The sequence below is a fragment of the Callithrix jacchus genome, chromosome 5 (assembly GCF_049354715.1).
Source record: "Callithrix jacchus isolate 240 chromosome 5, calJac240_pri, whole genome shotgun sequence".
NCBI classification, from domain to species: Eukaryota; Metazoa; Chordata; class Mammalia; order Primates; family Cebidae; genus Callithrix; species Callithrix jacchus.
This window is the reverse complement of record NC_133506.1, coordinates 105,270,262-105,297,959: the sequence shown is the minus strand read 5'-3', so window position 1 is coordinate 105,297,959 and position 27,698 is coordinate 105,270,262. Positions and strand designations below refer to the sequence as shown.

At 44.6% G+C, this 27,698-nt stretch overlaps 2 protein-coding genes across 13 annotated transcripts in view; one reads left to right on the top strand and one right to left on the bottom strand.

Annotated features, from left to right (window-relative positions):
* IFT20 (intraflagellar transport 20) overlaps nucleotides 1–27,698 on the bottom strand; it is a 45,051-nt gene that overhangs the window by 15,214 nt on the left and 2,139 nt on the right. For 4 of the 12 annotated variants that reach the window (XM_054256182.2, XM_035300974.3, XM_035300973.3 and 1 more), the window contains exons 2-4: nucleotides 21,700–21,828; nucleotides 20,255–20,340; nucleotides 19,352–19,455 (exon numbers count right to left, since the gene is read on the bottom strand). In XM_054256182.2, the coding sequence (XP_054112157.1) occupies nucleotides 19,352–19,455; nucleotides 20,255–20,340; nucleotides 21,700–21,826 (317 nt within the window). In that variant the 5' untranslated portion in view covers nucleotides 21,827–21,828. Of the gene's footprint in view, nucleotides 1–18,019; nucleotides 18,927–19,351; nucleotides 19,585–20,254; nucleotides 20,341–21,699; nucleotides 21,852–21,986; nucleotides 22,184–27,698 lie in introns of those variants that run through there. The other 8 variants (XR_013535813.1, XM_017972576.4, XM_008997211.5 and 5 more) reach the window with 8 other exon arrangements.
* TMEM97 (transmembrane protein 97) lies at nucleotides 7,023–18,878 on the top strand. The gene is made up of 3 exons (XM_002748264.6): nucleotides 7,023–7,219; nucleotides 15,103–15,247; nucleotides 16,100–18,878. The coding sequence occupies exons 1-3, from the start codon at nucleotides 7,094–7,096 to the stop codon at nucleotides 16,357–16,359; spliced, it is 531 nt and encodes a 176-aa protein (XP_002748310.3). The 5' UTR covers nucleotides 7,023–7,093; the 3' UTR covers nucleotides 16,360–18,878.

Sequence of the window (27,698 nt, the reverse complement as noted above, 5' to 3'; positions counted from 1 at the left end):
AAAATATAGAAGAAAATCTTTATAACCACAGGCTAGACAAGTATTTTCTTAGAGACAGCCCAAAAGCATGATATATGGAATAAAAAATTGATAAGCTGGACTGGGAAAAAATATTTACAAAACTTATTCCTTTTTTAAAAACATCAGAAACCAGTGAATGCTAAACAAATCTATACCTGATTAAAAACTTGTATCCAGCACCCACCATACCTGGCTTGCCACAGCTTTTATGCAGATAGACTTTATTTTTTCCAGTAGTTTAAGGTTCACAGCAAAGTTGAGCTGAAAGTAAAGATACCACCTCCTGCACATTTGTTATAATGCGTTTGTTACAAGAAATGAACCAACATTGACATCATTATCAGACAAAGTCCATAGTTTACATTAAGGTCCACTCTTGGTGTAGTTCTACGCATTCTGAAAAATGTATAGTGACATTTATGTTTCATTATAGTATCATAGAGGATAATTTCACTGCTCAAAAAAGCCCCAATGTCCACCTGTTCATCCGTTCACTTTCTTCCCCTCAAATTCCTGGCAACTACTGATCTTTTTTCTGAGTCCGTAATTTTGCTTTTTCTAGGATGTCACACATTGGCAATCATTATGCAGCCTTTTGAGATTGGCTTTTTTCACATATTCGAATGTGTTTCCAAAATTCCTCCCTTTTTCTGGCTTGATACCTAATTTCTTTTTAGAGATGAATAATATTCCACTGTCTGGTAATCACAGTTTACTTATCCATTCACCTACTGAAGGACATCTGAATTGCTGCCAAGTTTTGGCAATTATGAATAAAGAATGCTATAAACATCATGTTTTGGTTTTTGTGTAGACATGTTTTCAGCTCCTTTGGTTAAATACTCAGGACAGTGATTGCTGGATTGAATGTAAAAATAGGTTTAAGTTTGTAAGAAACTGCCAAAGTGTCTTGTCTTCTCTTTCTCTTGACAGTGTCTTTTGCAGAGCAGAACTTTTAAATTTTAATTTTAATAAAGTCTAACTTACCAATTGTCTCTTTCACGGGTGTGCCTTTGGTTTTCCACTTAAAGTCATCAGCAACCCCAGGGATTACTGTGCTTATTGTGATTTACTTTTGTGGGAGTTGATGGTGTTTAAGTTTTTGTGTTAACATTAAAGAAACCAATTAAGCTGGGAGTGGTGGCTCATGCCTGTAATCCCAGCACTGTGGGAGGCCGAGGCAAGCGGATCACAAGGTCAGGAGTTTGAGTCCAGCCTGGCCAAGATGGTAAAACCCTGCCTCTATTAAAAAAAAAAAAAAAAAAAAAAAAAAAAGCCTTTTTTATAGGGTAACTTTAATTCAGCTTAAATCTGCAAACTTGTGGGATTTTAGACCAAGAAATGACATGAGTGTCTAGTTCAAATTCTTCATTTTACAAATGAAGGTACAAAGAATGAGAAATATGACATGATTTGCATGAGGTCATAGTGAATTATTAATGAAGACAACTTAGAATTGCTGATAACCATTTTAAAGAACTGAGATGAAAGATGTATTGATAATTTTTCTTGTATAATAAATACGTTTGATGATAAGTGTTCATTTCTTATTCTTTTTAACTTGGTTTTATGGCTACTAATTTTTAAAACAGTAAATTTAAAACAGTGAAAAATATAAACAGTTTTTATACTTTTCAAGGAATCTATGATCTAATGGGAAACATGTCCAGAGACATGGACTCCAGTAAGCGCTGCTCAGGGGAAACGGACAAACTTTCAGAGACAGGTTCAGAGGATGCAGCAGTGCCACCAAATAGAGGCAACTGGCAGGGGGTGGGTGGTGGGCAGCATTCAAGCATTAAAATACAGAGAGATGGGGGAGGTAGGAAGAGTGGGGTGAGAAGCGTGGGTGCATTTTAAGTAGAGAGAACAGTGAAGCAAAAGCTGAGGAAAGAGCTTTGTACAATTGCTGTGAAGAGGAAAGTGGCCAGTCTGACATGGGCCTTCTCCAAGCACCTTTCAGCTGGGGTTACAATGCTAATTCCCCTTCTGTCACCGTTGGGTCCACTGTTAGGTTAATGGTGTTTATCTCATCACAACATAAATAGTTTTTCTTTTTTTTGAGATGGAGTTTCACTCTTGTTGCCCAGGATGGAGTACAATGGCACTACCTTGGCTCACCGCAACCTCCATCTCCCAGGTTCAAGTGATTCTCCTGCCTCAGCCTCCCATTTAGCTGGGATTACAAGCATGCACCACCATGCCCAACTAATTTTTTGTATTTTTAGTAGAGAGAGGGTTTCTCCATGTCGGTCAGGCTAGTCTTAACTCCTGACCTCAGGTGATCCGCCTGCCTTGGCCTCCCAAAGTGCTGGGATTACAGAGGTGAGCCACCCCGCTGGGCCACAAATACTTTTTAAAAGGCAGTAAACATTGTTCTCATAAGGACAGGAAGTCATTCCAGTTTTCTTCCTCAGTTGACCTCTCCTAGAGCCATTTGCATTCTAAGACTTAATCTGACCTCATCAAAGCAAGAGCTATGGTCCCTCAGTAAAGGAATTTCAAACAGCTGGACAGAATTTTTTTGGACAGAGGGAGAGTCCACTGAAAGTGCTTGGCCTTTAAAAATCTTTATAGATAACAAATTTGGCTCAGTGACATTTTAAGGTTGTTTTGAAACAGGGTACCTCTCTGTTACCCAGGCAGGAATGCAGTGGTGTGATCACAGCTTACTGCAGCCTTGAACTCCTGGGTTCAAGCTGTCCTCCCACCTCGGCCTCTTGAGTAGTTGGGATTACAGGTGCACACCACCACATCAGCTAATTTTTGTTGTAGAGATGGGGGTCTCATTATGCTGTCAGTGTTGGATGAGATGTTTTTTGAGAAGTAGTCATGCTGACAGCTGTACAGTTACATTTCCCGGGCAATTCCTAGCCCACACTCCTCTTGCCCTGTCACCCTCCAGCAAACAGTTATACTTAAGTTCTACAGGATCTGTACTCAGATGATTAAAAGGTACATTAAAAGGTACCAGCATGTCCTTAAAGCCATAATGGGTGTTGAGGGTGGGAGCAGTGCTGCCAGGCCTCTCCAGCTGTGCAATGTGCATCAACCTGGCCAGGCCTCTTCTGGGTCCTGGGTTTGGTCTGGAGACCTTGTGCGGGAAGGCACTGCTCTGACCTAGGGATAGAAGACCTGGCCTGGTGCTGGGTGTTAGGGCACCAGGTTTCCAGTCCCTGCCTTGTCATTCACTTTGTGATCTAAGACAAATACCTCTGTTTTCTCATGAGGTGTTAGGCCCTAATTTATCTATAAAGGCCCTACCAGCTTTTTTTTTTTTTTTAAAAGACAGAGGCTCACTGTGTCTCCCAGGCTGCAGTGCAGTGGTGCCATCTTGGCTCACTGCAACCCCCACCTCCCAGGTTCAAGTGATTCTTCTGCCTCAGCTTCCCAAGTAACTGGGACTACAGGCACGCATCACCATGCGCTAATTTTTGTATTTTTAGTAGAGACAGGGTTTCACCATGTTGGTCAGGCCGGTCTCAAACTCCTGATGCCTGGTGATCTACCCACCTCAGCCTCCCAAAGCACTGGGATTACAAGCGTGACCCACCATGCCTGGCCTTTTGAGACAGTTTCATTCTGTCGTCCAGGCTAGAGTGCAATGGTGCTATCTCAGCTCACTGCAACCTCTGCCTCTCAGTTTCAAGCGATTCTCCTGCCTCAGCTTTCTGAGTAGCTGGGAATATAGGTGTGCACCACCATGCCTGGCTAATTTTTGTATTTTTAATAGGGGCAGGGTTTTGCCATGTTGGCCAAGCTGGTCTAGAACTCCTGACCTCAGGTGATCCACCCACCTTGGCCTCTGCTGGGATTACAGGCGTGAACCATAGCGCCTGGCATTCACGTTCTCTTTCAAGTGATTGGTTTGGAGAAGGAAGAGAGAAGCTGTATACAAAAGTCCCCCTTATCCATGGGGAACATATTCCAAGATCCCCAGTGGAGGCCTGAAACGTAGGTAGTACTGAACCCTATATATATTGTTTTTTCCTATATATACATACCTATGATAGTTTAATTTATAAATCAAGCACAGTAAGAAATTAACAATAATAGAACAAGTATAACAATACACTGTAATAAATGGTGTGTGAATGTGGTCTCTCTCAAAATATCTTAATGTACTGTAGATCTTAGCAACCTCAGCATTTTGTCTTTCCCTAAGTCAAAAATCTTCACCTTTTCACATAAAGGAACTTTATGGTTTCTCATTGGCAAATCGGAATTGTCATATCGCTACTGTTGCACTTTAGGGTCTTTGAGGAGTGTTTCACTGTTGCTGAGGCTGGAGTGCAATGAAGTGATGCATGGCTCACAGCTGCCTCAAACTCCTGGGCTCAAGGGATCCTCCCATCTCAGTCTCCTAAGTAGCTGGGACTACAGGCACACCACCGTGCCCAGCTAATTTTTTTTTTAAGAGATGAGGAGGGTCTCGCTATGTTGCCCAGGCTGGTCTTGAACTCTTGGTCTCAAGGGATCCTCCTGCCTCAGCCTCCCAGAGTGATTACAGGTATGAGCCGCCACACCAGGCCCATTATTAAATAACATAAAGGTTACTTGAACACAAGCACTGTGATACCTCAATGGTCAATCTGATAACCAAGATGGTTACTAAGTGACTAACAGGAGGGGAATGGGAAAAGAGTGGAGCTCAAGAAAGATCAAATTGCCTTTAAAGATTTATTTCCTGGGCAAATAAATGAACAAAATGGCCTCTCTCCTCAAGTGACCTAGTTCCCCAGGCATTGGCTTTTTTTTTTTCCAGGAAAAAAAAAAAGCTAATTCTGAGTCCACCCTCCTGAGCCCCTGGTAATATTCTCTCCATGGAGCCCGGCTCCCTGCTCTGGGCAGCACGAACAGCACTGAACACCTCTGCCTCCCTCTGGGTGCCGGCTCTGGGGTCCTGGGCAAGGCTGACCTGAGGCTCAGGGGATGCCAGAACTGTGTCCTCACAATCAGCCACCCATGATGTTCATCCCTTGCTCCCACCCAAAATCCTCCATTTCTCTCCTACTGTGTCTCCTTCCATCCTGCTCCTCCTCCTCCCCAGCAAAACCCTCCACTGTCACCTCCCCCAGCAACTGGCACTTGGCTGAGAACTCAGCTTCCCCACAGCCCTCTCCAGTGCAGGCTATTCATCTTCTACTCTTCAAACGTCAGGATCGACAGCCTCCCTGCTCCCGAGACCATGTTCCCCTCCACTTATCCCATGCTCAACTTCCGTCTGGTTACCACCGCCCCCCGAGCCGTACGCAGCGGCATTTTCGCTACCACCGGCCTGGGTGGACTTCCCTTGACCTCATCTCCAAAGACTTCCCCCCGCCCCCACTCCATTTCAGCTGCACACTCCTGAACCTCTTCCTGACCTTGTACGCCCTCATCATAAGTTCCCACCCTTCCAGGTGACTTTTGTCACTCTAGCACGTGTTCTTCAGCAGGCCTCAAGCCCATTCACTCCTCCTCGGTCTCCCTGTCTGACAACCCCCTTTGGCCTCAACTCTCCCCCTACCCAGCTTGAACTGCACTCTCCAGCACCTCAATCACTCTTGTTCAATTCTTCAAAACCATCTTTCATCTTTCTGAACTCCAATTCTGTAGGGGCCTTCTTGTGGGTAGACCCCTACACTAGAGAAATGCAAAGCATACAGTCTAAGAGATTTGGGCACCAGGTCAGCGGCCCCCTCCACCTCGGCTGGGCCTTCAACACTGCCACATTCCTCCATCTTAACCCACAGCAACCCAAGGGAAGGGGAAGATGGGCGGAGCGCAGAGCACCCACCTAACCCACACCAATCCTTCCATTCCCTCCGCCTCCTCCAGGGCTTTGAGCCGCTTTTCCTGATCTTCTCGCGTAGGAGCAACTTCTCACACTGTCCAAACTAAACTAGCTCAAGTCTCTCTCAGCTGAAAAAGAAACACTCCCTCGAGTGGCTCTCTCTCCAGTGACTCTCTCCAGCTACAGCCCCACGTCTCCTCCCCTTCACGACCAGCTGTCTACACTTCCTGCTTCCATTTCCCCACTTCCTTACTCCCTGGCTCCTGCCCCCACACCCGACAACTGTTCCCCACAGGGCCACCGGTGGGCACCACTCAGTGTTGACACGGCTGCCCCTCCCTGTGACATCGCTCTCCTGCTAGTCCGCTCCTATCTCAGTCCTCTCCTCCCCATTACCCGATCTCTCCCAGGCCCTCTGCTAGCCATCAAAGGCTGATGCCTCACAAGCCTACGTCTCCAGACGGGCTCGCCCAACTGCCTCCTCCAGCCAACGCTGCAGCCCACTCAAGGTCCACGTGGTCTAAACCGCATTCCTTCCTCGCACTCCCTTGCCCTGTGTCCCCTCTTAAGAGGGGATCCTGCTCCGAGCCAGACCTGCGCCCAGCGTGGAGCTGAATGAACATAAATACTTACTTAACAAGTAAACGAATCCTTGACCCTCCCTCATGCTCTACAGCCGGTGAGGAGTCCTGTCCATTTTACTGCCTCCTACGTCCCTCGAGTCCTCCCCTCCGCTTCTTCGTTCACCGTGACTGGCTGCCTCCCCAGATTCGCAACGCCGCGGCGCTCGAATCCCGCTCTGTAACCCTCGCTCCGTGACGCCCGCACTGCACGGGGGCACCGCGGCCCAAGACAGGCGCTGGTCTCTAATACACGAACGGAACGAGCAAACGGAGGCACGAGGAAAAAGAGCACCGCCAGCAGCGCCCGGAGCCCAGGATACCGCGGCGGGGACGGAGAAGCCGAGCCCACGCACGTATCCGTGAATCGGGATCTGCAAAGGATAGCCTAGCGCCAAACGACGTGACTAATCCCCGCTCACGCGGCGCTCCCAGCCGCCAATGGAAACAGCTTTCGAGCCGCCTTCTCCACGCGCCATACTCATACGGACCAATGGGTGAGCCCTTCAGGGAATGCCGCCCCCTGTCCACGAGCCTCCTCTCCTCTCCAGCCAATGTGAGCGGCCTGCGTGGCCTTCGAGGGGGCGGGGTGGCGGTCTTAGCGCGTCATCCAGGAAGGCGCGCGGTGCTGGAACCCTCTTCTCATAACGGCGAGTCCAGGCCCAACCGACAGAAGATGGGGGTTCCGGCAACCAGGCGCTGCATGGAATGGCTGTTGGGCCTCTATTTCCTCACTCACATCCCCATGACCCTGTTCATGGACCTGCAGGCGGTGCTGCCGCGCGAGCTCTACCCGGTCGAGGTGAGAGGCGCCTGTCTTATCCCGACCCGCCAAGGCTCTCCCGCGCGCTGCGTCCACGGGGCCTTCATCCCCTCCGCGCTGGCACAACCGGGTTCCAGTTCTGCCGCCTCCCTCGAGTCCTGCCCATGCTCCTCCGGCTCCTTATCCAACTTCAGCTCGTTGTCTTCCTCGGGCTTTGTCTCCGTCCCAGACCCTTCTTCCAAGCGGCAGGGGCGAACGCTTTGCTTCCTTTAAAGACACTCCCTGGGTTTAAGGTTCCCGCGGTTCCACCTCTGGACAGTTGTCGGTGTCTGAGGGAAGTAGCCTGGTTGAACTGGTGTCTAAAGCCACGTGTTAGGTTTGTTTGAAAGTTGTTATTTTTGGAAGGGCTTTAAAATCCCAATCTGATCCAAAAAATAATCCGAGTAGAAACAGACCCGTCTGAAGGGTTAGCACGTTGGTTGGTGCCGCTGGGGCGTTCACAGATCGTCACTGCTTTAAGGTTACGTTCCAGCAACTTCCAAAGCTCAGGAGTAAATTGGCAGCTTTTCTGATTGGCCCTTCAATGTTGAGTTCGAGTTACAGTGATCACCTGAGTAGAAATAAAGGTGAAAATTCCTATTTCCTGGTTGTTGGAGAGCCTTCTTTACCCCAAACTCTGCTTTAATGCTTTGTTTTTTCTTCAAAGCTACAGTTTTAGTTTCTTGGTTTGTTGGTTTCTTTCCTCTTATCTGGACCCTGTGACCTTCTTCCATGGAATTTCTGTCCTCAGTTCTGTTTCTCCAACTTATCTGTAGAGCTGTAGAAAGGACTGACTTGTCTACCTGAAGATTTCATTTTTCCTCTGGGGTTTCTCCTTAAATGCTTTTTCTCTGCTGAGGAGGGATTCTTTACCTGAGGTTCATGAACTCCCAAAAATGGGTGCAAAATGTGTGTACCTTTTGTTTCCTGGAAGGAGAATATAGCCTCCATCGACTTTTCAAGGGGCCTAACTCTCTCAAAAAGGTTAAATGCCACAGCTCAAGAATGTTCCACCGCTCCTGTAAGTCACTGATTTTTGTTTGCTTCTAGAACCAAACGCAACTGGAAGACTTCTGGCCTCCTTTTCCATGGGAAAAGTGTAGGCAGTGTGTGGCAAGGTGCAGTCTGGGGACTTGGTTCTTCCAAGAACCGGTTGGTAGGCAGGTCAGGGCTCTGTACCCTCGACTGGCAGAGGGAGTTGAGTTAAATCATAAGCTCAAACATATACAGGGTGAGTTAGTTTCCTATTATTGCTGTAGTTACCACAAATGTAGTGACTTGACACAGATTTATTTGTTATACAGTTCTGGAGGCCAGACCTTCACAGTGAAATCTTACAGTGCTAAAATCAAGATGTCGGCAGGGCTCATTTCTTCCGAGGGCTCCTGGCAAGAGTCTGGCCCTCGCCTCCTCCGTTTTCTGGTGGCTGCCGATGTTCCTTGAGTTGTAGTCACATCACTTCAGTCTCTGCTTTGGGTCACCCCATTGCCACCCTTTCTGTAGTAACAGAGCTCCCTCTGCTTCACTTTTATGAGGACTTTTGTCATACATTCAGCGTCCAACAGATAACCCAGAAAATCTCCCCATCTCAAGGTCTTTAATTACATCTGCAAAGTCCCTTTTGCCAAATAAAGCGACAGTCACAAGTTCCAGGGATTAGGATGTGGTTATCTTTGGTGGCCATTATTCAGCCTACTACAGGGCCAGATAGTACAGACTCTTCCCAAAGACCAAAGAGGTCATGAGAGCTCTGCAGTAACCATTACTTGCCCAGAAGAAAGGAAAATCTACTACAGTGTTGCCCTATCTGTGGTTTTTGAAACTTGTGTGGCCAGCAATACTCAGGCAGGCTGCCTGTTTATCTGGTGTTATGGGACCTATTTGTTTTGAGGTGGAGTCTCACTCTGTCACCCAGGCTGGAGTGCAGTGGCTCGATCTCGGCTCACTGCAACCTCCACCTCCCGGGTTCCTCAGCCTCTCAAGTAGCTGGGATTACAGGTGTGAGCCACCACACCCAACTAGTTTTTGTATTTTTAGTAGAGATGGGGTTTCACCATGTTGGCCAGGCTGATCTCGAAGTCCTGACCTTGTGATCCACTTGCCTTGCCTTCCCAAGGTGCTGGGACTACAGGTGTGAGCCACCGCACCTGGCCGGGACCTTTTAATACTTGGTAGTTAGCCTGCTACTCCACGTAACCATTCCAGACTTCACAGCTGTTGGTTTCTATATGCTTCGTGGATGTACCATGCCCACAAGCCTGTCTTGCTCACCCATAACAAAATACATTTAAAAGGTGCCCAGCATCATATCATAAAGATCCCCAATTAAACATTAAAATGCTTACATTTGATAAAATTTTCTCAGTCTTTTTCTTATAAACAGGTCCTTTGTCACCCAGGCTTGGAGTGCTATGGTGCAGTCATGGCTTACCACAGCCTTGAATTCCTGAGCACAAGAGATCCTCCCACCTGTCTCCTGAGTAGCTAGGACTATAGGTGCACACCACCACACCTGGCTAATTTTGTATTTTTTGTAGACATGGTATCTTACTATGTTACCCAGGCTGGTCTTCTTGGCTCAAGCCATCCTCCTGGTTCGGCCTCCCAAAGTGCTGAGCTTTCAGGCATGAGCCATCATGTCCAGCATCAGCTTTATTTTTTTAGTGCTGACTTACTGCAAAAGGCCCAAGGGCCAGTGCAGGCAGTATCTGGCCAGAATGTGCATGCGTATGCGCGCACGTGTGTGTGTGTGTGTGTGTGTGAGATGTTAGGCATCAGCACAGGGGCATCCTGGGGTATGGGGGGGTGGGGGGGTGGGTGTGTGTGTGTGTGATGTTTGAAGGCATTAGCATGGGGGCATCCTGGCATGGAAGGTCTGTGTCTCCATTCTTGTTGCTTTGGTGTAGGAAATGCTGATTTTTTTTGCTTCTGATGGGGCAAATGATAATAAAAGCTCTGAGTTAATTCTGTTTCTCTTTGAAAAATGCCAAAATGTATAATCTGTCATTTTCCTCCTTAAATTGAAGTAATTTTTCCCTAGAGCTAAAAAGCCCGTAGGAGATCCCCTAGTGGTTGGGCTGAAATTTGCAAATTAAATTTTTTTTCTTGGATTGAACCAAATGACTGCTTGGAAAAACTTATCTTTTCAATTTACTTTTTTTTTTTTTTTTTTGAGATAGTCTCGCTCTGTTGCCCAGGCTGGAGTGCAGTGGAGCAGTCTCCGCTTACTGTAACCTCCACCTTTCGGGTTCAAGGGATTCTCTTGCCTCAGCCTCCGGAATAGCTGGGATTACAGGCATGTGCCACCATGCCCGGCTAATTTTTCTATTTTTTTTTTTTAGAGATGGCGTTTGACCATGCTGGCCAGGCTGGTCTCAAACTCCTGACCTCAAGCAGTCTGCCCGCCTTGACCTCCGAAAGTGCTGGGATTACAGTTGTTGAGCCACTGTGCATGGCCTGGAAAAAGTTACTATGAAACAGTAAGAATTAAATTTGGATAAGAACATTGGAAAGAGAGGGTGGGGAGCATTTTGTAGTATCATTTGCAGCTGGATGACATTGCATCTGGTAAAAATAAGGAAAAACAAGTGAGCATTTGGCTCTGAAATCAGTCTGTGTTCTCATTCTAAATTACAGAAGTACAAGATTGGTGAGTAGGAAACCCTGGTTTAGAGGTGCCTATGTGCAGGCCAGGTGAATCTTTTCATGGATAACGAGGGTGAGTTGAGTCAAATGTGAGTCAGGTGTAAATGGAGACAGTTTCATTACCTTTAGTGGAGAGGCCATAACTAATAATTTTTAATGCCAGTTGTGAGCTGTGAGTTTAATGGGATTAAAGTTGAATATCTCCAGATATGTATTAATTACATTCAATTAAGTAATCATTATGTTGCTAGTCAATATTTTAAAGACTACATGTATTAAGTCTCTATCTTACCAATAGTGAAATAGGCACTATTACTGGCTCTATTTTGTAGATGGGGACACATGTGTAGGGAGATTAAAGGCCTTGCCTAAAGCCAGGCACTCTGCCTCAGGTCCCACACGTCTCACCAGGCTGCCAGGTGCCTGGGCTTTCTACTCTTTTACTCACAATTAGTGCTGGCCTCATTCTGGTGTCAGGTGGCTGGTATATGACTGTGGGCAGATGGTTGGGTCCTAATTGATTAGGATATCTGGCTAAGATTGTTTTTTAAATTTTGCTGATCTTATCTTGTAGGCCTTAGAACTTAAAAGTGCTGTACAAGTCTGCCTCAATTTACAAAATAGGTGGATCAGAGAGGCTGAATACAAATTGAATAGAAAGTGAAGTTCAAATGGCCAGAATGACTTTTTTTTTTTTTGAGGCGGAGTTTCGGTCTCGTTACCCAGGCTAGAGTGCAATGGCACGATCTCGGCTCACTGCAACCTCCGTCTCCTGGGTTCAGGCAATTCTCCTGCCTCAGCCTCCTGAGTAGCTGGGATTACAGGCACGCGCCACCGTGCCCAGCTAATTTTTTGTATTTTTAGTAGAGACGGGGTTTCACCATGTTGACCAGGATGGTCTCGATCTCTTGACCTCGTGATCCACCCACCTCGGCCTCCCAAAGTGCTGGGATTACAGGCTTGAGCCACCGCGCCCAGCTCAGAATGCCCTTTTTTTAAAAAAAAAAAAAAAAAGATGCAGTCTTGCTCTGTCACTCAGGCTGGAGTACAGTGGCGCAGTCTTGGCTTCCTGTAACCTCCACCTCCTGGGTTCAAGCGGTTCCCCTGTCTCAGCCTCCCGAGTAGCTGGGATTACAGGCGTGAACCACCACTCCCAGCTAATTTTTGTATTTCTGTAGAGACGCGGTTTTGCCATTTTGTCCAGGCTGGTCTGGAACTCCTGACCTGGGGTGATCTGCCTGCCTTGACCTCCCAAAGTGCTGGAATTATAGGCATCATGCCTGGGCCTGGCCCAGAATGCCTCTTAAATTTTGCAGCCAGGCTGGGTACAGTGGCTCACAGCTGTAATACCAGCACTTTGGGAGGCTGAAGCAAGAGGATCGCTTGAGCCCAGGAGTTTGAAACCAGCCTGGGCAATGTGGCAAAACCCTGTCTCTACAACAAATTAGCTGGGCTTAATAGTGCATACCTGTAGTCCCAGCTACTGGGGAAGCTGAGGTGGGAGAATCACTGGAGCCCGGGATGTTGAGGCTGCAGTGAACCACACTCCACCAGCCTGGGCACCAGAGACTATCTCAAAAAATAATAATAATTTTACAATCTTCTAAAGCAGGTAGTTTCCTCCAGTATTTAAAAATCTAAAAAGCGAAAAATGATCTTAAAAAAAATCTAGTCCAAGTTGCTCACTTTATAGATGAAGAAATAGAGCCCTGGAAGAGAACAGTGACTTAGCCTTTGTGTTTCCTGTCAAATTCAATCTCATTCAAACTATCCGAAAAGTGCTTAGAAGGAAGCAAAGGGTATTGCTATGAATTTAAATTAAGTACAAATTGGAGATCCTAAACAAATTGGAGATCCTTGAGTCAATAGATTGGTTATCTAGCCAGAGCCTTTCTGAAAATTTCGCCAACAGGATGTTTTGTTTCTGGATGTTTGCTTAAGGCACTCTTGCAACAGTGGGCCATTTATTTCACAATAGTGAGCCTTTATCTTTTGATAAAAATTAACAGGAAAAATATCCTTGGATTTTCCATTGTAAGATAAATTCTTACCCTGGAGTTGCCTCTATTAATCATAGTATCAAGACTTATTTGTCTTTTAAGGCCTGTGTGTCAGGACAAGGCCATGTCTAGGAGGTTAAATGTGACAGGTGTTAAGTAGTCCACGTAAGCCAAGAGCAGCACTAGGCTTTGGACTCCCATAAAAGCGCAAAATGGGCAGCCTTAAACTCTGCATCTTTTCTCTGTCTGTGGCCAGGTCAGCATGGATCCTCGTTCTTTTTATTTGACAGGGTAATTACAAGGGTGAGGCCCAAGCTAGAACTAACATGCTAAAGCCCTGCATAGCCAAGAATCTTCTAGGTAGTTTATGTTTTGGGGCAGAGTTTATTCTTCCACTAAAATCCTACTGTCTCCTAAAACAAACCAAAAATTAGAATTAGGGGAGCTAAGAATTATAATAGGGGTTTTTTTGGCTGGGCGTGGTGGCTCACACCTGTAATCCCAGCACTTTGGGAGGCCAAGGTGGGCGAATCACAAGGTCAGGAGTTCAAGATCAGCCTGGCCAATATGGTTAAACCCTGTCTCTACTAAAAACACAAAAGTTAGTTGGGTGTGGTAGCATGCACTTATAATCCCAGCTACACAGGAGGCTGGGCAGAAGAGTTGCTTGAACCTGGGAGGTGGAGGTTGTGGTGAGCTGAGATGGCGCCACTGCACTCCAGCCTGGCCAACAGAGCGACTATCTCAAGTAAAAAAATAACAAGGAGCTTATTTGCCATATGCCGTACTGGAGTTAAAATGTCCAAAATTACATCTCCACAGAGGTTAGATTTACTTTCCCTTTCACTCCCACCTCCACCCCCAAAAAAGAAGAGAGAAATTCATTTCTGCATTTGAGGGAATCTGGCCTTTGGAGTTTAGTGTATAGTTGCCATTGCAAAAGGGAAAGTGTCAGGATGGTTTTCACATTTGTCTTTTTTTTTTTTTTTTTTTAAGAGAAAAAGAAGGGGAAAAAAAAAGAGGGAAAAAGGAATATTACTTCATTCCTAAAATGGGTTTCAATAATGGCCAATCAATATTTAAGTGTTTAAAGTGGTTAATGCATATTTTATGTGTTTAAAATGGAGACCTCTATTGTGTTTATTTGTTCTGGCTCTGAGTTCAAGTCCTGGATATCGTTATCAATTTGTTGTCTCGTTGAATCTAAATCTCATTATGTGTCTTATGTATCTGGGTGTTAAGATCTCTTATTGTTACATTACTCCTTTTACCCTTGCATCCTTGTAGCTTTGAAATCTATTAAGTGTGAGACTTGCAATTCCTGCTTTTTATTTATTTATTTTTGCTCTCCATTTGGTTGGTGAGCTTTTTCCATCCCCTTGAGTCTTTGTATATCTTTAGATATATCGTTAGATTTTGTGGATAATGTATATTTTGTGTGTTTAAAATGGAGAGCTCTATTGAGTTTATTTGTTCTGGATCTTAGTTCCAGTCCCGGATATCGTTATCAATTTTCTGTCTCGAATCTAAATCTCATTATGGGTCTTATGTATCTGGGTGTTAAGATCTCTTATTATTCCATTAATCCTTTTACCCTTGTATCCTTTTAGCTTTGAAATCTATTTTGTCAAATGTGAAAATTGCAACTCCTGCTTTTTATTTATTTATTTTTGCTCTCCATTTGGTTGGTACGTTTTTTTTTTCCAACCCTTTATTTTGAGTCTATGTATATCTTTGGATATACCGTTAGATTTTGTCTGTATCTTTTGATTGGGAGATTTGGTCGATTTAAATTTAGGGTTGCTGCCATTTGATATTAACTGGCTAGTCTTTTTTTTTAAATAAAAAAAAAAAAGAATGATATTGTTGGCAGAAATGTCACATTTGTTCATTCAGCGAACCCCCTGAGTGCCTACTAAGTGCCAGGTATTTATTATTGCTCCTGACAGTGGCCAACACACTTGGATATGTGTTATCTTGAAATTATGAACAAATGCTGGGTAGCAGAAAGAAGGGGCTGCAAGTTGAGAGAAGGGAACATTTGAGTTAGGGATAGTCAGTTTTTATTGAATGACCATCTAGGCTGTGTCATAAAAGCCAGCTGGACATGCCATCTGCTGCCGGGGTGGGAGCAGGGCTGATTAATGACAGGCTCCTCGAGTGTATTTTCAGATGATTTAGAGCCAAGCCTGTTGAGGCCAGGAGGCTGTAATTCATCATGATTGTTTCCTTTTTCAGTTTAGAAACCTGCTGAAGTGGTATGCTAAGGAGTTCAAAGACCCGCTGCTACAGGAGCCCCCAGCGTGGTTTAAGTCCTTTCTCTTCTGTGAGCTTGTGTTTCAACTGCCTTTCTTTCCCATCGCAACATATGCCTTTCTCAAAGGTTGGTAAATGGTGGGAAAATGCGATTTTTACTCAGGAATCAGGTCCCAGAAATCTTTTGGGAAAGTATCTCCAAAGGGGAGGGGATGGCCCCCATAGATTGTGGGAGGATGCCATAGGATCTGGGGAAATAGCCAGGGTAGATCTTGTAAAGGGACGTTAGTGTGGCTGTGGCTCAGGCTCATGTCTGTGGTCAGCGGGGCTGCATGGCTGCCTCACTTGTCTGGAAATCTCTCGAATACGCATGAAACCTGAGGTCATCCCCGACACAATTAATTTCCCTTTTTGTTGGCTTATTTCTCTGCATTGAATAGTATCACACTGACTTATAAGCTGTAGCATCAGGCTAATCCCTAACGTGCTTTTCTCATTTTAAAATTCTTACAGTGTTCTCATAATCAATACTTTTTAAAGAAGGTGACCATACACATGTACTTGATAAAGAAGCTAGAACAGCTGAAAATGCTCATTTCCCACTGGCATCCTCTGGGGTCACCGAATCTGCCTCCTGATCCTCCCACCTATATAATTACTGAACAAACAGATGCCATGGGGCAGGGATTTCCCTTCCCTTGCATTTTATACCACACAGATTTCACAAGTTATGGCACTTTTATTGCCCTGGAGTTTTTCTGAGTTATGTTCTGGCCCCCTTCTTGGTTCTTTGGCGAGCTGTGAGTGAGCTGTCACATTAAGCCTACATGTTGCGCAGTGTGGCACATCCAATTTTCCAGTTAGAAGTTCCCACTTGGAGAAGGTAGTAGAAGAGAGCAGGCAGAGACAGCGGGAAGGTCATGGATGCCTTGGAGTCATCAACAGACCTAATCATTTTTCTTTCCCCTGACTACCTCAGGAAGCTGCAAGTGGATTCGAACCCCTGCGATCATCTACTCAGTTCACACCATGACAACTTTAATTCCAATACTCTCCACATTTCTGTTTGAGGATTTCTCCAAAGCCAGTGGTTTTAAAGGACAAGGACCTGAGACTTTGCATGAACGGTTAACCCTTGTATCTGTCTATGCCCCCTACTTACTCATCCCATTTGTTCTTTTAATTTTCATGCTCCGGAGTCCCTACTACAAGTATGAAGAGAAAAGAAAAAAAAAATGACGGAAACAACCATTGGCCCAGGGTAGAGATGCCTACAGGGCGGTTGTTTGTTGGATACAAGGAACACTGCTCAGAATCCACGTCTTCAGCAGTATTTGAAACACTGGCAACAACACACAAGAGCAAGATGGTATCAGGAACCATGTCAAACCCTTTTTTTTTTTTTTTTATTTAAAGACAGTCTCACTCTGTTGCCCAGGCTGGAGTGAGGGGCAGTGGCATGATCTCAGCTCACTGCAGCCTCTGCCTCCTGGGCTCAAGTGATCCTCCTTAAGCCTCCCGAGTAGCTGGAACTATGGGTGTGTAGCACCATGCATGGCTTTTTTTTTTTTTTTTTGAGGAGACGGGGTTTTGCCATGTTGCCCAGGTTGTTCTTGAACCTAGTAGGCTCAAGTCATCTGCCCACCTCAGTCTCTCTAAGTGCTGGGATTACAGATGTGACCACCTCAGTCTCCATAAGTGCTAGGATTACAGATGTGACCACCTCAGTCTCCGTAAGTGCTAGGATTACAGATGTGACCACCTCAGTCCCCTTAAGTGCTGAGATTTTAAATGTGAGCCACTGGGCCCAGCCCAAACTTTCACCTTCTGAGGGAACTGGGATGAACAGACTGATTGGCTTAAAGTGGGGAAAGGGATGTAGGCTGGGTTATAGGGAAGTGGTACTGAATACCTGACTATATGCCTAAGTTCCGCTGCAAGATTATTAAAGCAGGACCAGACCAGAAATTGCTAAAGAACATGGCCTGCTTGACATTTTCATGAGTCACCTGACCCACAGGATATATGCTGCTTATGACTAAACCCTCCACTCCTGATTCCCTAGAGTATATCAACCTATCAGCAACATGAACAGTGCAATGTTTGGGGCCATTTTAAAATGGGAAATTTTGTCTTTGTAATATTAATTCAAAACTATGTCATGTTTTCTTGTCCCCACCTCTAACCCAAGGAAAAAAGAAAATACTATGCAAAGGAAGTTTAGTTTTCTTAAGGTTTAGCCCTACAATGACTTTCAGTCAGAAATGGGTTAGATTGTAAAATGTTGGCCGGGCGCGGTGGCTCACATCTGTAATCCCAGCACTTTGGGAGGCCGAGGCGGGTGGATCACGGGGTCGAGAGATCAAGACCATCCTGGTCGTCAAGGTGAAACCCTGTCTCTACTAAAAATACAAAAAATTAGCTGGGCATGGTGGCGCGTGCCTGTAATCCCAGCTACTTGGGAGGCTGAGGCAGGAGAATTGCCTGAACCCAGGAGGCGGAGGTTGCGGTGAGCCAAGATCGCGCCATTGCACTCCACCTTGGGTAACAAGAGCGAAACTCTGTCTCAAAAAAAAAAATGTTTTTGTTTCTGTTGTAAACAGATCCTAGGAGGTTTTTTTGTTGTTTTGTTTTTGAGACAGTCTTGCTCTGGGCATCTGTGGCATGATCTCAGCTCACTGTAATCTCTGCCTCCTGGATTCAGGTGATTCTCCTGCCTCAGCCTCCTGAGTAGCTGGGGACCACAAGCACATGCCACCACGCCGAGCTAATTTTTGTATTTTTAGTAGAGATGGGGTTTTACTATGTTGGCCAGGATTGTCTCTATCTCTTGACTTCATGGTCCACCCACCTTGGCCTCCCAAAGTGTTGAGATTACAGGTGTGAGCCACTGCACCCAGACGTCTTTAAGTTACTTTATTTCTAAACCTTAGTTTTCCACGTTTCTGGAGGCCACCTGACACAAGTCCCTTTATCTGAAGTCTAGCATCTCAAGCCTGATCTGGAAGTGTGCTCCCTAGTGGATAACTTCATCCTTCTAATATAGTTCAGTCATTCCCATCTTGTTCTCAGAAGGGAAGGTGGCTGCAGCCAGGCACAACATAGTCATTGTGTGCATATAGGGTCTCCTCACGTTGGTGCTTGGCATTCCATCAGCTTTCTCTAAATCTGTGCTCAAGTCCAACCTTAAAATGATGTTACACAGCAGGTCCCAGTCAGTTCCCTCAATTTTCACCCACTTTGCTCAAAAGCCATATTGGTCTGATTAGTGGTATTGTCTTGACTCGCGTGTCTGATCCAAATGTAGCTGCTGAACACTGCCTGGTTTGTTTTCTGGACCGGGGGATAGGGAATCTATCACAATGGGTTAAACATATTTCAAGGGCAACAGGAAAAAAGGTACATCAAGCCATTTGAAAACAAATGTATTGCTTCTCCTTCCAAAGCTTTGTAAATTGACAAAAAAAAAAGGACCAAAGTTTACAAACTGTTTAGTTCCAACTAGGAGCATAAGAGGTGAGAACATGCACTGCATGGTCACCAGCAGCAGCTGTGTGCTGATGTTTAAAAACGGGCTCCCCCAGACGCAGGGGGCTGCCTTCCTTACACGCCACCTCTTGTGACATAGGTCACTGGTGAAGCCGCTGGAATGGTACAGAGGTTTTTTTGGTTTTGAGGAGCTTTTTTTGTTTTGCCTTCCTGCTATAAAAGTGAAATTTTCAGTTCATTTCTGAAAAATAAATTGGTCAATAAATTCATTTTGTTCTGCTTCTACTTTACATAAACCTTCATATTCAACCCGATACCTGAAAAACAAAATTGTTAGAGGCCCTGAAAAAAGGATGAAGTAAATCACAGACTTAATTCTTCTAGAGAAGTAGAGGTTTAAATGATTTCAGGAAATGGTGTGAGTTCAGAATGAAGAAAGATAGAGGCAAAGCCCTACCCAGAGCCACCCATGAGAAATCTCTAGCCCTAGGAAAGTCTTCTTTCAGAGAGCCAGCCAACTTCATGGACCCTTTCATGCTCAAGCTACTAGAGGTGGTTTGATATTAACAAGTTTTGTATTTCCTTCTCATCAAATGTAATTTTATTTTTAAAAATCTTCAAATCAGGATGAAAGTGAGATGCTATTCCTGAGAAAACGATGAATAAGGACAAGAAGTGAATGCAGGAGGAAGAGTAGAAATTCAGCTGTGTAAAGAACTTGCTTTACATCAATGCTTCTTACCTTTCTAGCTGCATTTTCTTTTCTGCTATTAGTGCTTGAAGTTGCTGCTGCTGAGCTTCTCTCTGCTTTGCTATAGATTTGAGCAAGTTCCGAGCACCGATGGCCTACAGTATTGCCAGAGAAGGCCATGGCTTCGTTAAAACCCGTCTACAGCATGAAGTCCTCAAAGTGGGGAGGGGTCATCTGGGAGCTATGTCAGTCTCCAGAGAGGAAAAGAAAGCAGAGCCCCAAAGCTTTTGGGTTAAAACAGAAGGATTAGCCTACTGATCACAAAGTGCCTCAAGAACTTGACAGCAGCTTTGAGGTGAGTCTAGGAGTATTCCTAGAGCCAGGCACAATGGCACATTCGGTGGTGCCATTCAGCCTTGTGCCTTTCACCAGTCATACTGTAAGCCTTCATCTCTTCATTTATAAAATGAGGATAAAACCATCTATATCAGTGCTGATAGAAAGATTAAAGGAGGCCAGGTGTGGTGGCTCACGCCTGTCATCCCAGCACTTTGGGAGGCCAAGGTGGGCAGATCACTTGAGGTCAGGAGCAAGACCAACCTGGCCAACAAGGTGAAACTCCATCTCTACTAAAAATACAAAAAAATTAGCTGGGTGTGGTGGCGCACACTTGTCCCAGCTACTCGGGAGGCTGAGGTGGGAGAATTGCTTGAACCCAAGAGGCAGAGGTTGCAGTGAGCCGAGATTGCGCCACTGCACTCCAGCCTAGTGACAGAGTGAGACACTGTCTTTAAAAAGGAAATCATAAGTTCAGTAGGTTAAATGGACCAGAAGTTATTAAAAGCTTAATTAAATAACCCACCCACCCCTCTAAAATCAAGAGGGAAGAAGGATGAGAGGCCAGTGAACTAGGTTCCCAGGCCAAGATGTAGGCAGAAGACATGCTGATCTTACCTTCATCTTTTCATTTTCTGCTTCTTTTGCAAGTTGATCAATAAGCTCAATTAAACCACCAACTATTTTCTGAAACTGGCCAATTTCTTTTAGGAAAAGAACAAAAAATAAAATATTTAAGTATCATTACTCTTCCTCAGCAGAGTGCTGAGGCAGTGAGGGCAGAACTGACTGCCCCTTCTCATTTGTGTCAAAATAGTTCAGTGTTAAGCCAGGCATGGTGGTGAGCATCTGTAGTCCCAGCTACTCGGGAGGCTGAGGTGGGAGTATTACTTGAACCCACGAGTTTCAGGATGTACGCTTTGATCATGCCTGTAAACTGCCACTGCGTTCCAGCCTGGGCAACATAGTGCAACTCTGTCACTTAAACACCTTGGTGCCTGTTGGCCTATGTCTCCCACCCTTGGTCTGAACCTAGAAAGGGGTGGCCAGCTGGACCACGGCATACCCCGACCTTGCGTCCCCACTGAGCCAGCTGCTGTAACCTCAGGCTTTGAAAGCTCTATGCCCTTCTTAGGCTCATCCTCCAGACAGACCCCAACTCTGCTTCCCCAGGAGTGACAGGAAGCACTGTTGTTCACAAAATGGCAGCCTTAGGACACAAGCACTGCCTCTGAACTAGCTTCAGGTAGGACACCAGATTTCAATTAATGATGGGGATGGGGCTTCCCACTTGTAACCACAGTAAATAAAGAACTCACAGCATTTACGTGCCTAATCTCCCATTCATTTTTTCCAATGTCCCGCATGTGACAAACACAATTTACTGAGGGAAAACTACGGCCTAGAAAAGTGTGTGCACGGCATAATGTGTTAAATGCTTGTTTAGAAACATGGAAATTCCTGCTGCCATAGAAGGTTAGTGACAGAAACCGAGCTACCTTTCACTAGTCACGCTCTTTCCACAACCTAGGAAGCCCCCAAAATGTTCAGAAATCCCTTGCTCTAGCTAGATCTGGCTCTGTACTGACATCGGGCTGGCTTGGCTGCTGGGACAAGAGGCCTCCTGAATATCTGTAGCCAAAAGATTATGTCAGTTTGTTGAACTGCTTCTAGAAACTTCACTTACCACTTTTAACTCCAAATAACAGAGAATCTGCCACTGAGAAAACTCTGAAGAAATCAAATGAGTACATAATTCTGTTTTCCACCCCAAGCCATGGTTGTGTCCCCATGAAATTTAAGGTTTCTAAGAGCAAGAAGTGAAAGATGGCATATCTAAAAGCACCCTCCCCTCCCCATCCCAGTGTTTGGTTTGACTGGTGCTCTGCTGGGGACCACATGAGAGCATAAGAGGCAAGTAGAGAAGGGTGGCATGTGGGAACTCAAGAGACAGCAGCTCCATCGTAGGAGGGCCAAGAGCTGCAGTCAGGGATAAGCATGGGGTACAGCTGGAATGCCAGCTCAAAGCCGAGTGGCACGGTATCTCCCCAAATGATACTCACTGTCCACAAAGTCTTTGCACTCTTCCTTCAGCTCTATTGTCTGCTGGGTAACCTCTGGGTCCAACACCCGCAGCTTGTTCAGTTCATCGAAGTGCAGCCCTGCTTCACCCAGGATGTCCTTGGCCATAGCTGCAAAGAAACCGGCCCAGTACCTAATCACTCCCCAGACACCCACGGAAATTCCTGCTGCCAAGCCAGCCCCACTTCTACCATTGGACACCAATGCCAAAAACCCAGATGTTCCAAAGGCTCCCTGTTCCCTCTGCCACCACATCACTGAGCCTCACCTAGAGGAGTTCTGCTCTGAAGGAGTGACGGCAGCAGTCAGGAGGAGGTGTGTCATAGGAGCAAGGGTCAGGAAAGAATAAAGTCTGCTTGCTTGTCACAGTCATCGTTCATTCCACACACATTTCTTGAGTGCCTACTACATGCCAACACTACTAGATGCTGGGGGTACAAAGATGAATGCAATGCGGTCCCTGCCCTGGAAGAACACATAGTTTAGCTGGGGGAAGACAGACATGGAAACTGAAAAGTCATAATGTGTTAAATGCTTGTTTAGAAACATCAGTAAAGGGCTGGAGGAGGACAGAGTCATTCATGAAGGAGTGACAGCTGAACTAAGTTGTGAGCCATAAGTGTAGTGACTTTATATCACCAGTTATGTACCCAGAAGCACATGAGAAGGCTTCTCAAATACATACACATAAAGCAAATAAAAGAAGAAATCTGCATGAATTAAAAATTATGGCTAAAAAATACAAAGGAGTAAGAATATTACTCAAAACATATGTTACAGGATATTGTATACTCGCCTGAATTGGGAATCAAAGTTGGGTCATTCTCTTTCTAGCAGAAAACACAGAAAGGAATGAAGTATCAGTAAGAACATATCAAGTCAGGAGGCCAGGGATAGGTATTCGAAAAAGAAAACAGCATGGACAAAGGCCTGAAGTCACTGAAAGGACCGATCCTGCCTAAGAATGAAAGGAAAAAGGATGGAGCTGCAAAGGTGGGCTGCAGCCAGGGCAGGAAGACACTGTATGCCAAGCTAAGCAGTTTGGATTTCTGTCTGTAGGCAACAGAGAACTAACAAAGATATCTTCTCCCTTTCCAAGCCACCTTGCATTTCTGATCCAAAGGATGCCTCAATTCTGGAAAGAAAATACTGAAAAATCACCCTCATTCTGGCTCAAAAAATTCCACACATACACAAAATTAAAAATAGACAGCATATGACCTGTTTAAAAAGGGAGGCAATGCTAGTTACATCTAACAATTGGCTGCTATGCCAATTCTAAAACCCAGGTGCTCCAAAGGCTACTATCACCTGGACCTGCACCAGCCCCTCCCCTCTGCCCCCAGTGTCCCCAGCCTCACCTGTTTCCCTTCTTGCTTCCTTAGAGAAGTCCTGTTCTGAATGGGGTGATTCTGGGGGTGGCTGTTCAGGTGCCACAGGAGGAGCAATGGTTGGAAAAGAATTAAGTCTCACTGTTTCCAGAACTTCTGGTTTTCAAGAGGACCAGAAATCCGATGTCTCAATGTTGGTATGTATATCAAAAATTTAAAATAAGGGGGAAAACCCACCAACACTGTGTGGACCAACTAAAACATATCTATGGGCTGTCTGTATACAACTCTGGTCTTTGGCCTCAAGGGAATCCACTGATGTAAGTGAGCTAGCATCTTCCTTTTGAAGCATTTTAATCATCCATAGCTTCCTTATAATAGGGCTTTAAAAAAAGATCTGGCTGGCTGGGCTTGGCGTCTCACACCTGTAATTCTAGCACTTTGGGAGGTCGAGTCGGGCAGATCATGAGGTCAGGAGTTCAAGATCAGCTTGACTAACATGGTGAAACCCCATCTCTACTAAAAATACAAAAATTAGTTGGGTGGGGTGGCACGTACCTGTAATCCCAGCTACTAAGGAGGCTGAGGCAGGAGAATCACTTGAGCCCAGGAGGTGGAGGTTGCAGTGAGCCAAGATCACACCACTGCACTCCAGCCTGGATGACAGAGCAAGACTATGTCTCAAAAAAAAAAAAAAAAAAAAAAAATTCTGGCCAGTGAGGTACTCATGCCTATAACCCCAGCACTTTGAGAGGCTAAGGTGAGAGTATCACTTGGGCATGGGAATTTGAAAGCAGTCTGGGCAATGTGGCAAAATACCAACTCTACCAAAAAATTTTTAAATAGCCGGGCCTGGTGGTATGTATCTGTAGTCCTAGCTACTTGGGAGGCTGAACTAGGAGGATCACTTGAGCCCAGGAGATAGAGGCTGCAGTGAGCTGTGTTCACACCACTGCACTCTTGCCTGGGCAACAGACTGAGAGAGACCCTGTCTTTAAAAAAAAAAATCACGAGAGAGAGATCCAAGATGGCTGATCACTAGCAGCTTGGGATTGTAGCTCCCAGTGAAAGCACAGAGAACGACAGGATGCCACACTTTCAGACGAATTTTTGTTGCTCACAGACCAGGAGATTCCCAGCGGAGGAGCCCCATGGGTCACCAGTGCGACTCTTGTGGCCGGTGCAGTGGTTCTTGGTGCAGAGAAAACAGGACTGGGTCCCCTTTTGGTCGATGTTTGGAGCTCTGGGAAGGCAGCGTCGCCTATTCAGCTGATTGAAGGAGGGACTCAAGAAGGAAGCTAGACCAGAGATTCCCGGACAGAAAAGCACCATCAATCTTAACACCACTGTTTTAGCCAGCACAGCGGGTTGCTCAGATTCTGGTGCTGGGAATCAACCAGTTGGAGGTCCACTCAGAGACCTAATTAGAAAGTCGCTAATTACAAAGACGACAGGTGGATAAATTTACAATGATGGGAAGAAACCAGCCTAAAAAGGCTGAGAATACCCAAAATCAGAATGCCTCTCCCTCTACAGGGGAATCACAATTCCTCACCAGCAACAGAACAAGGCCTGATGGAGAACAAGTGCATTCCATTAACAGAATTAGGCTTCAGAGGTGGATGATAAACTTCTGTGAGTTAAAAGAAAATGTTCTAACCCAGTGCAAAGAAACTAAGAACTTTGAAAAAAGGTTTGACGAAATCCTAACGAGAATAGACAATTTAGAGAGGAATATAAATGAATTAATGGAACTGAAGAATACGATGCGAGAACTCCGCAAAGTATGCACAGGTTTTAACAGTCAAATTGATCAAGCAGAAGAAAGGATATCAGAGGTTGAAGACCAACTTAATAAAATGAAACGAGAAGACAAGATTAGAGAAGAAAGAGTAAAAAGGAATGAGCTAAGTCTCCAAGAAATATGGGACTATGTGAAAAGACCTAATTTACGTTTGATAGGGGTACCTGAATGTTATGAAGAGAATGAATCCAAGCTGGAAAATATTCTTCAGGACATTATTCAGGAAAACTTTCCTAACCTAATAAGGAAAGACAATATTCAACTCCAGGTAATACAGAGACCACCACAAAAATATTTCTCAGGTAGAGCAACCCCAAGACACTTAATCATTAGATTCACCAGGGTTGAAATCAAGGAGAAAAAGCAGCTAGAGAGAAAGGTCAGGTTACCCACAAAGGGAAGCCTATCAGACTCACAGCAGATCTCTCAGCAGAAACCCTACAAACTAGTAGAGAGTGGGGGTCAATATTCAATATCCTCAAAGAAAAGAAGTTTCAACTCAGATCTCATATCCAGTCAAACTGAGCTTTATAAACGAAGGAAAAATAAAATTTTTCACGAACAAGCAAGCACTCAGAGATTTCATCACCACCAGGTCTGCTTTACAAGAGCTTCTGAAAGAAGCACTCTACACAGAAAGGAACAACCAGTATCAGTCATCCCAAAAACTTACCAAAAGGTAAAGAGTATCTCCATAATGAAGAATCTATATCAACTAATGGGCAAAATAGCCAGCGAGCATTAAACGGCAATATTAAACTCACAAATATCAATATTAATTCTAAATTTAAATGGATTAAATGCCACAATCAAAGACACAGAAAGGAAAATTGAATAAAAAGTCAAAACCCATTGGTATGCTGCATCCAGATCCATCTCATAAGCAAGGACACAAAAAGACTCAAAGCTTTGGTGGAAGACTTACCAATCAAATGGAGAGCAAAAAAACAAAACAAAACAAAAAATAGGAGTTGTAACTTTCGTCTCTGACAAAATAGACTTTAATAGTAACAAAGACTAAAAGAAACAAAGAAGGACATTATAATGGTAAAAGGATCAATACAACAATAGGAGTCAATGATCATAAATATATATATAAATAATATATAAATTATATATAAATATTTATACATAAATATATAAAAATAAATATATATGCACCCAATATAGGAGCACCCAGATACATTAGACAAGTTCTCAATGATTTATAAAGAGACTTGGACTCCCGCACAATAATAGCGGGAGACTTTGACACCACATTGTTAATATTCGACGGATCAACGAGATAGAAGATTAACAGGGACATTTATGATTTGATTTCAGACCTGCAACAAGTACATTCAGTGAATATCTATAGAATTCTTCACCCAGGTCCAAAGAACATACATTTTTCTCAGTATCACATTACACCTATTTTGAAAATGACCACATAATTGGAAGTAAATCATTCTTCAGTATTTGCATAGCATTTCCAGACTTAAATGAAATATTGGTTGGCTGTTTGTTATTTTCTTCCCTTATTCTTTCCTGTCTCCGCTGATAAGTACAATTATCGGCATAAAAGAGGTTTTTAATACCTATCTTTAGATTGCATTCCAGCCTGGGAACTAGAGCAAGACTCCTGTTCTCTCTCCCCCTTTCTCTTTCTCTTTTTTTCTTTCAAAAAAAAAGTGATAATTATACTAAAGTGGATTTTCATTTACTGAGAATAAACACTACAACAAAGAAGTGCATGTAAATCAGTCTGAAAGCTTCTCTTTTTTAGAAGCAAAATTTAAAACCGACAAAGCACCAAGTATGTGAATCTCCAGCTTCAGCATGTGAGAGCAGCTTTTGACTATTTTTAAACCTTAACATTTGATGAAATTTCATTGTAATGTAATTTGACCCCCAGGCCTGTTATGATATGACATCTACAAATGTGTTAACAAATCATGTTCTTTTTTTCTTTAAAAAAATAAAAAAGGAAGAAAAAAATTAAAAGGCAGTAAATAGAGAATAACTTGGAGGGGGTATGATGTTTAGAGAAGGTTATCAGGGAAAGCCTCTCGAAAGAAGTAACATTTGAACAGAAATTTAGGAGAGAAGGAGCCAGCCAGGTGGAGACCTGGGAGAAAAAAAAAAAAGAATTTGCTGAGATTGGGTTTTCAAGAATAAAAATATATCTAGGGTAGTAATGGGATCCATTGTTCCCAAACATATTTCCTTTTGTCCCAGGTCGTTTCTAGACCCAGAATTGGAGCTTGTCCTGTCTCCTCCAAACAAGCAAAGGGTGCTCTTTTTGGCTACAAAGACCTGTCTCACTGGCTCTGCCCAGAGGTAGATTTAGAGCCAGGTCCAGAGTAAGCATTTTGGGGACAAATTATTTCACCAGAAGTAGTTTCATGTGGAATTATTTGACGGTGAATAAGGCATTCCTAAGTGCATGGATGGTGTTGGCAGAAGCATCGAGGGCTGGAGAGGCAATTCTGTACTCAGGATATGAGTCTATTCCAAGAATGGCACATGTCTGCCCATGCACATGATTAGAAGATCTAATGTAATCAACTTGCCACGAGGTGGCTGACGGGTCCCCTGGGAAGGTGCCCCACTGGGGGCTGAGCATCTCCATTGCTTGCAGGTCAGACATGCTACAGTCCTGTTAGCAGTAGTCATGATCAGAATATTCACAGAGGGTATTTCTGGGTTAAAAAAAAAAAAATCTTTTGCAGCTACGAGGTCATTAATCTGACCAGCTGCTCCAGAAATATTCAAGTAATATGAGGGAGCAAACATCCGATTCAACTTCCACTCCCTTCCCTGAGAGCATGCATTTATTCAGAAACACCCACTGAGTCCGTGCTGT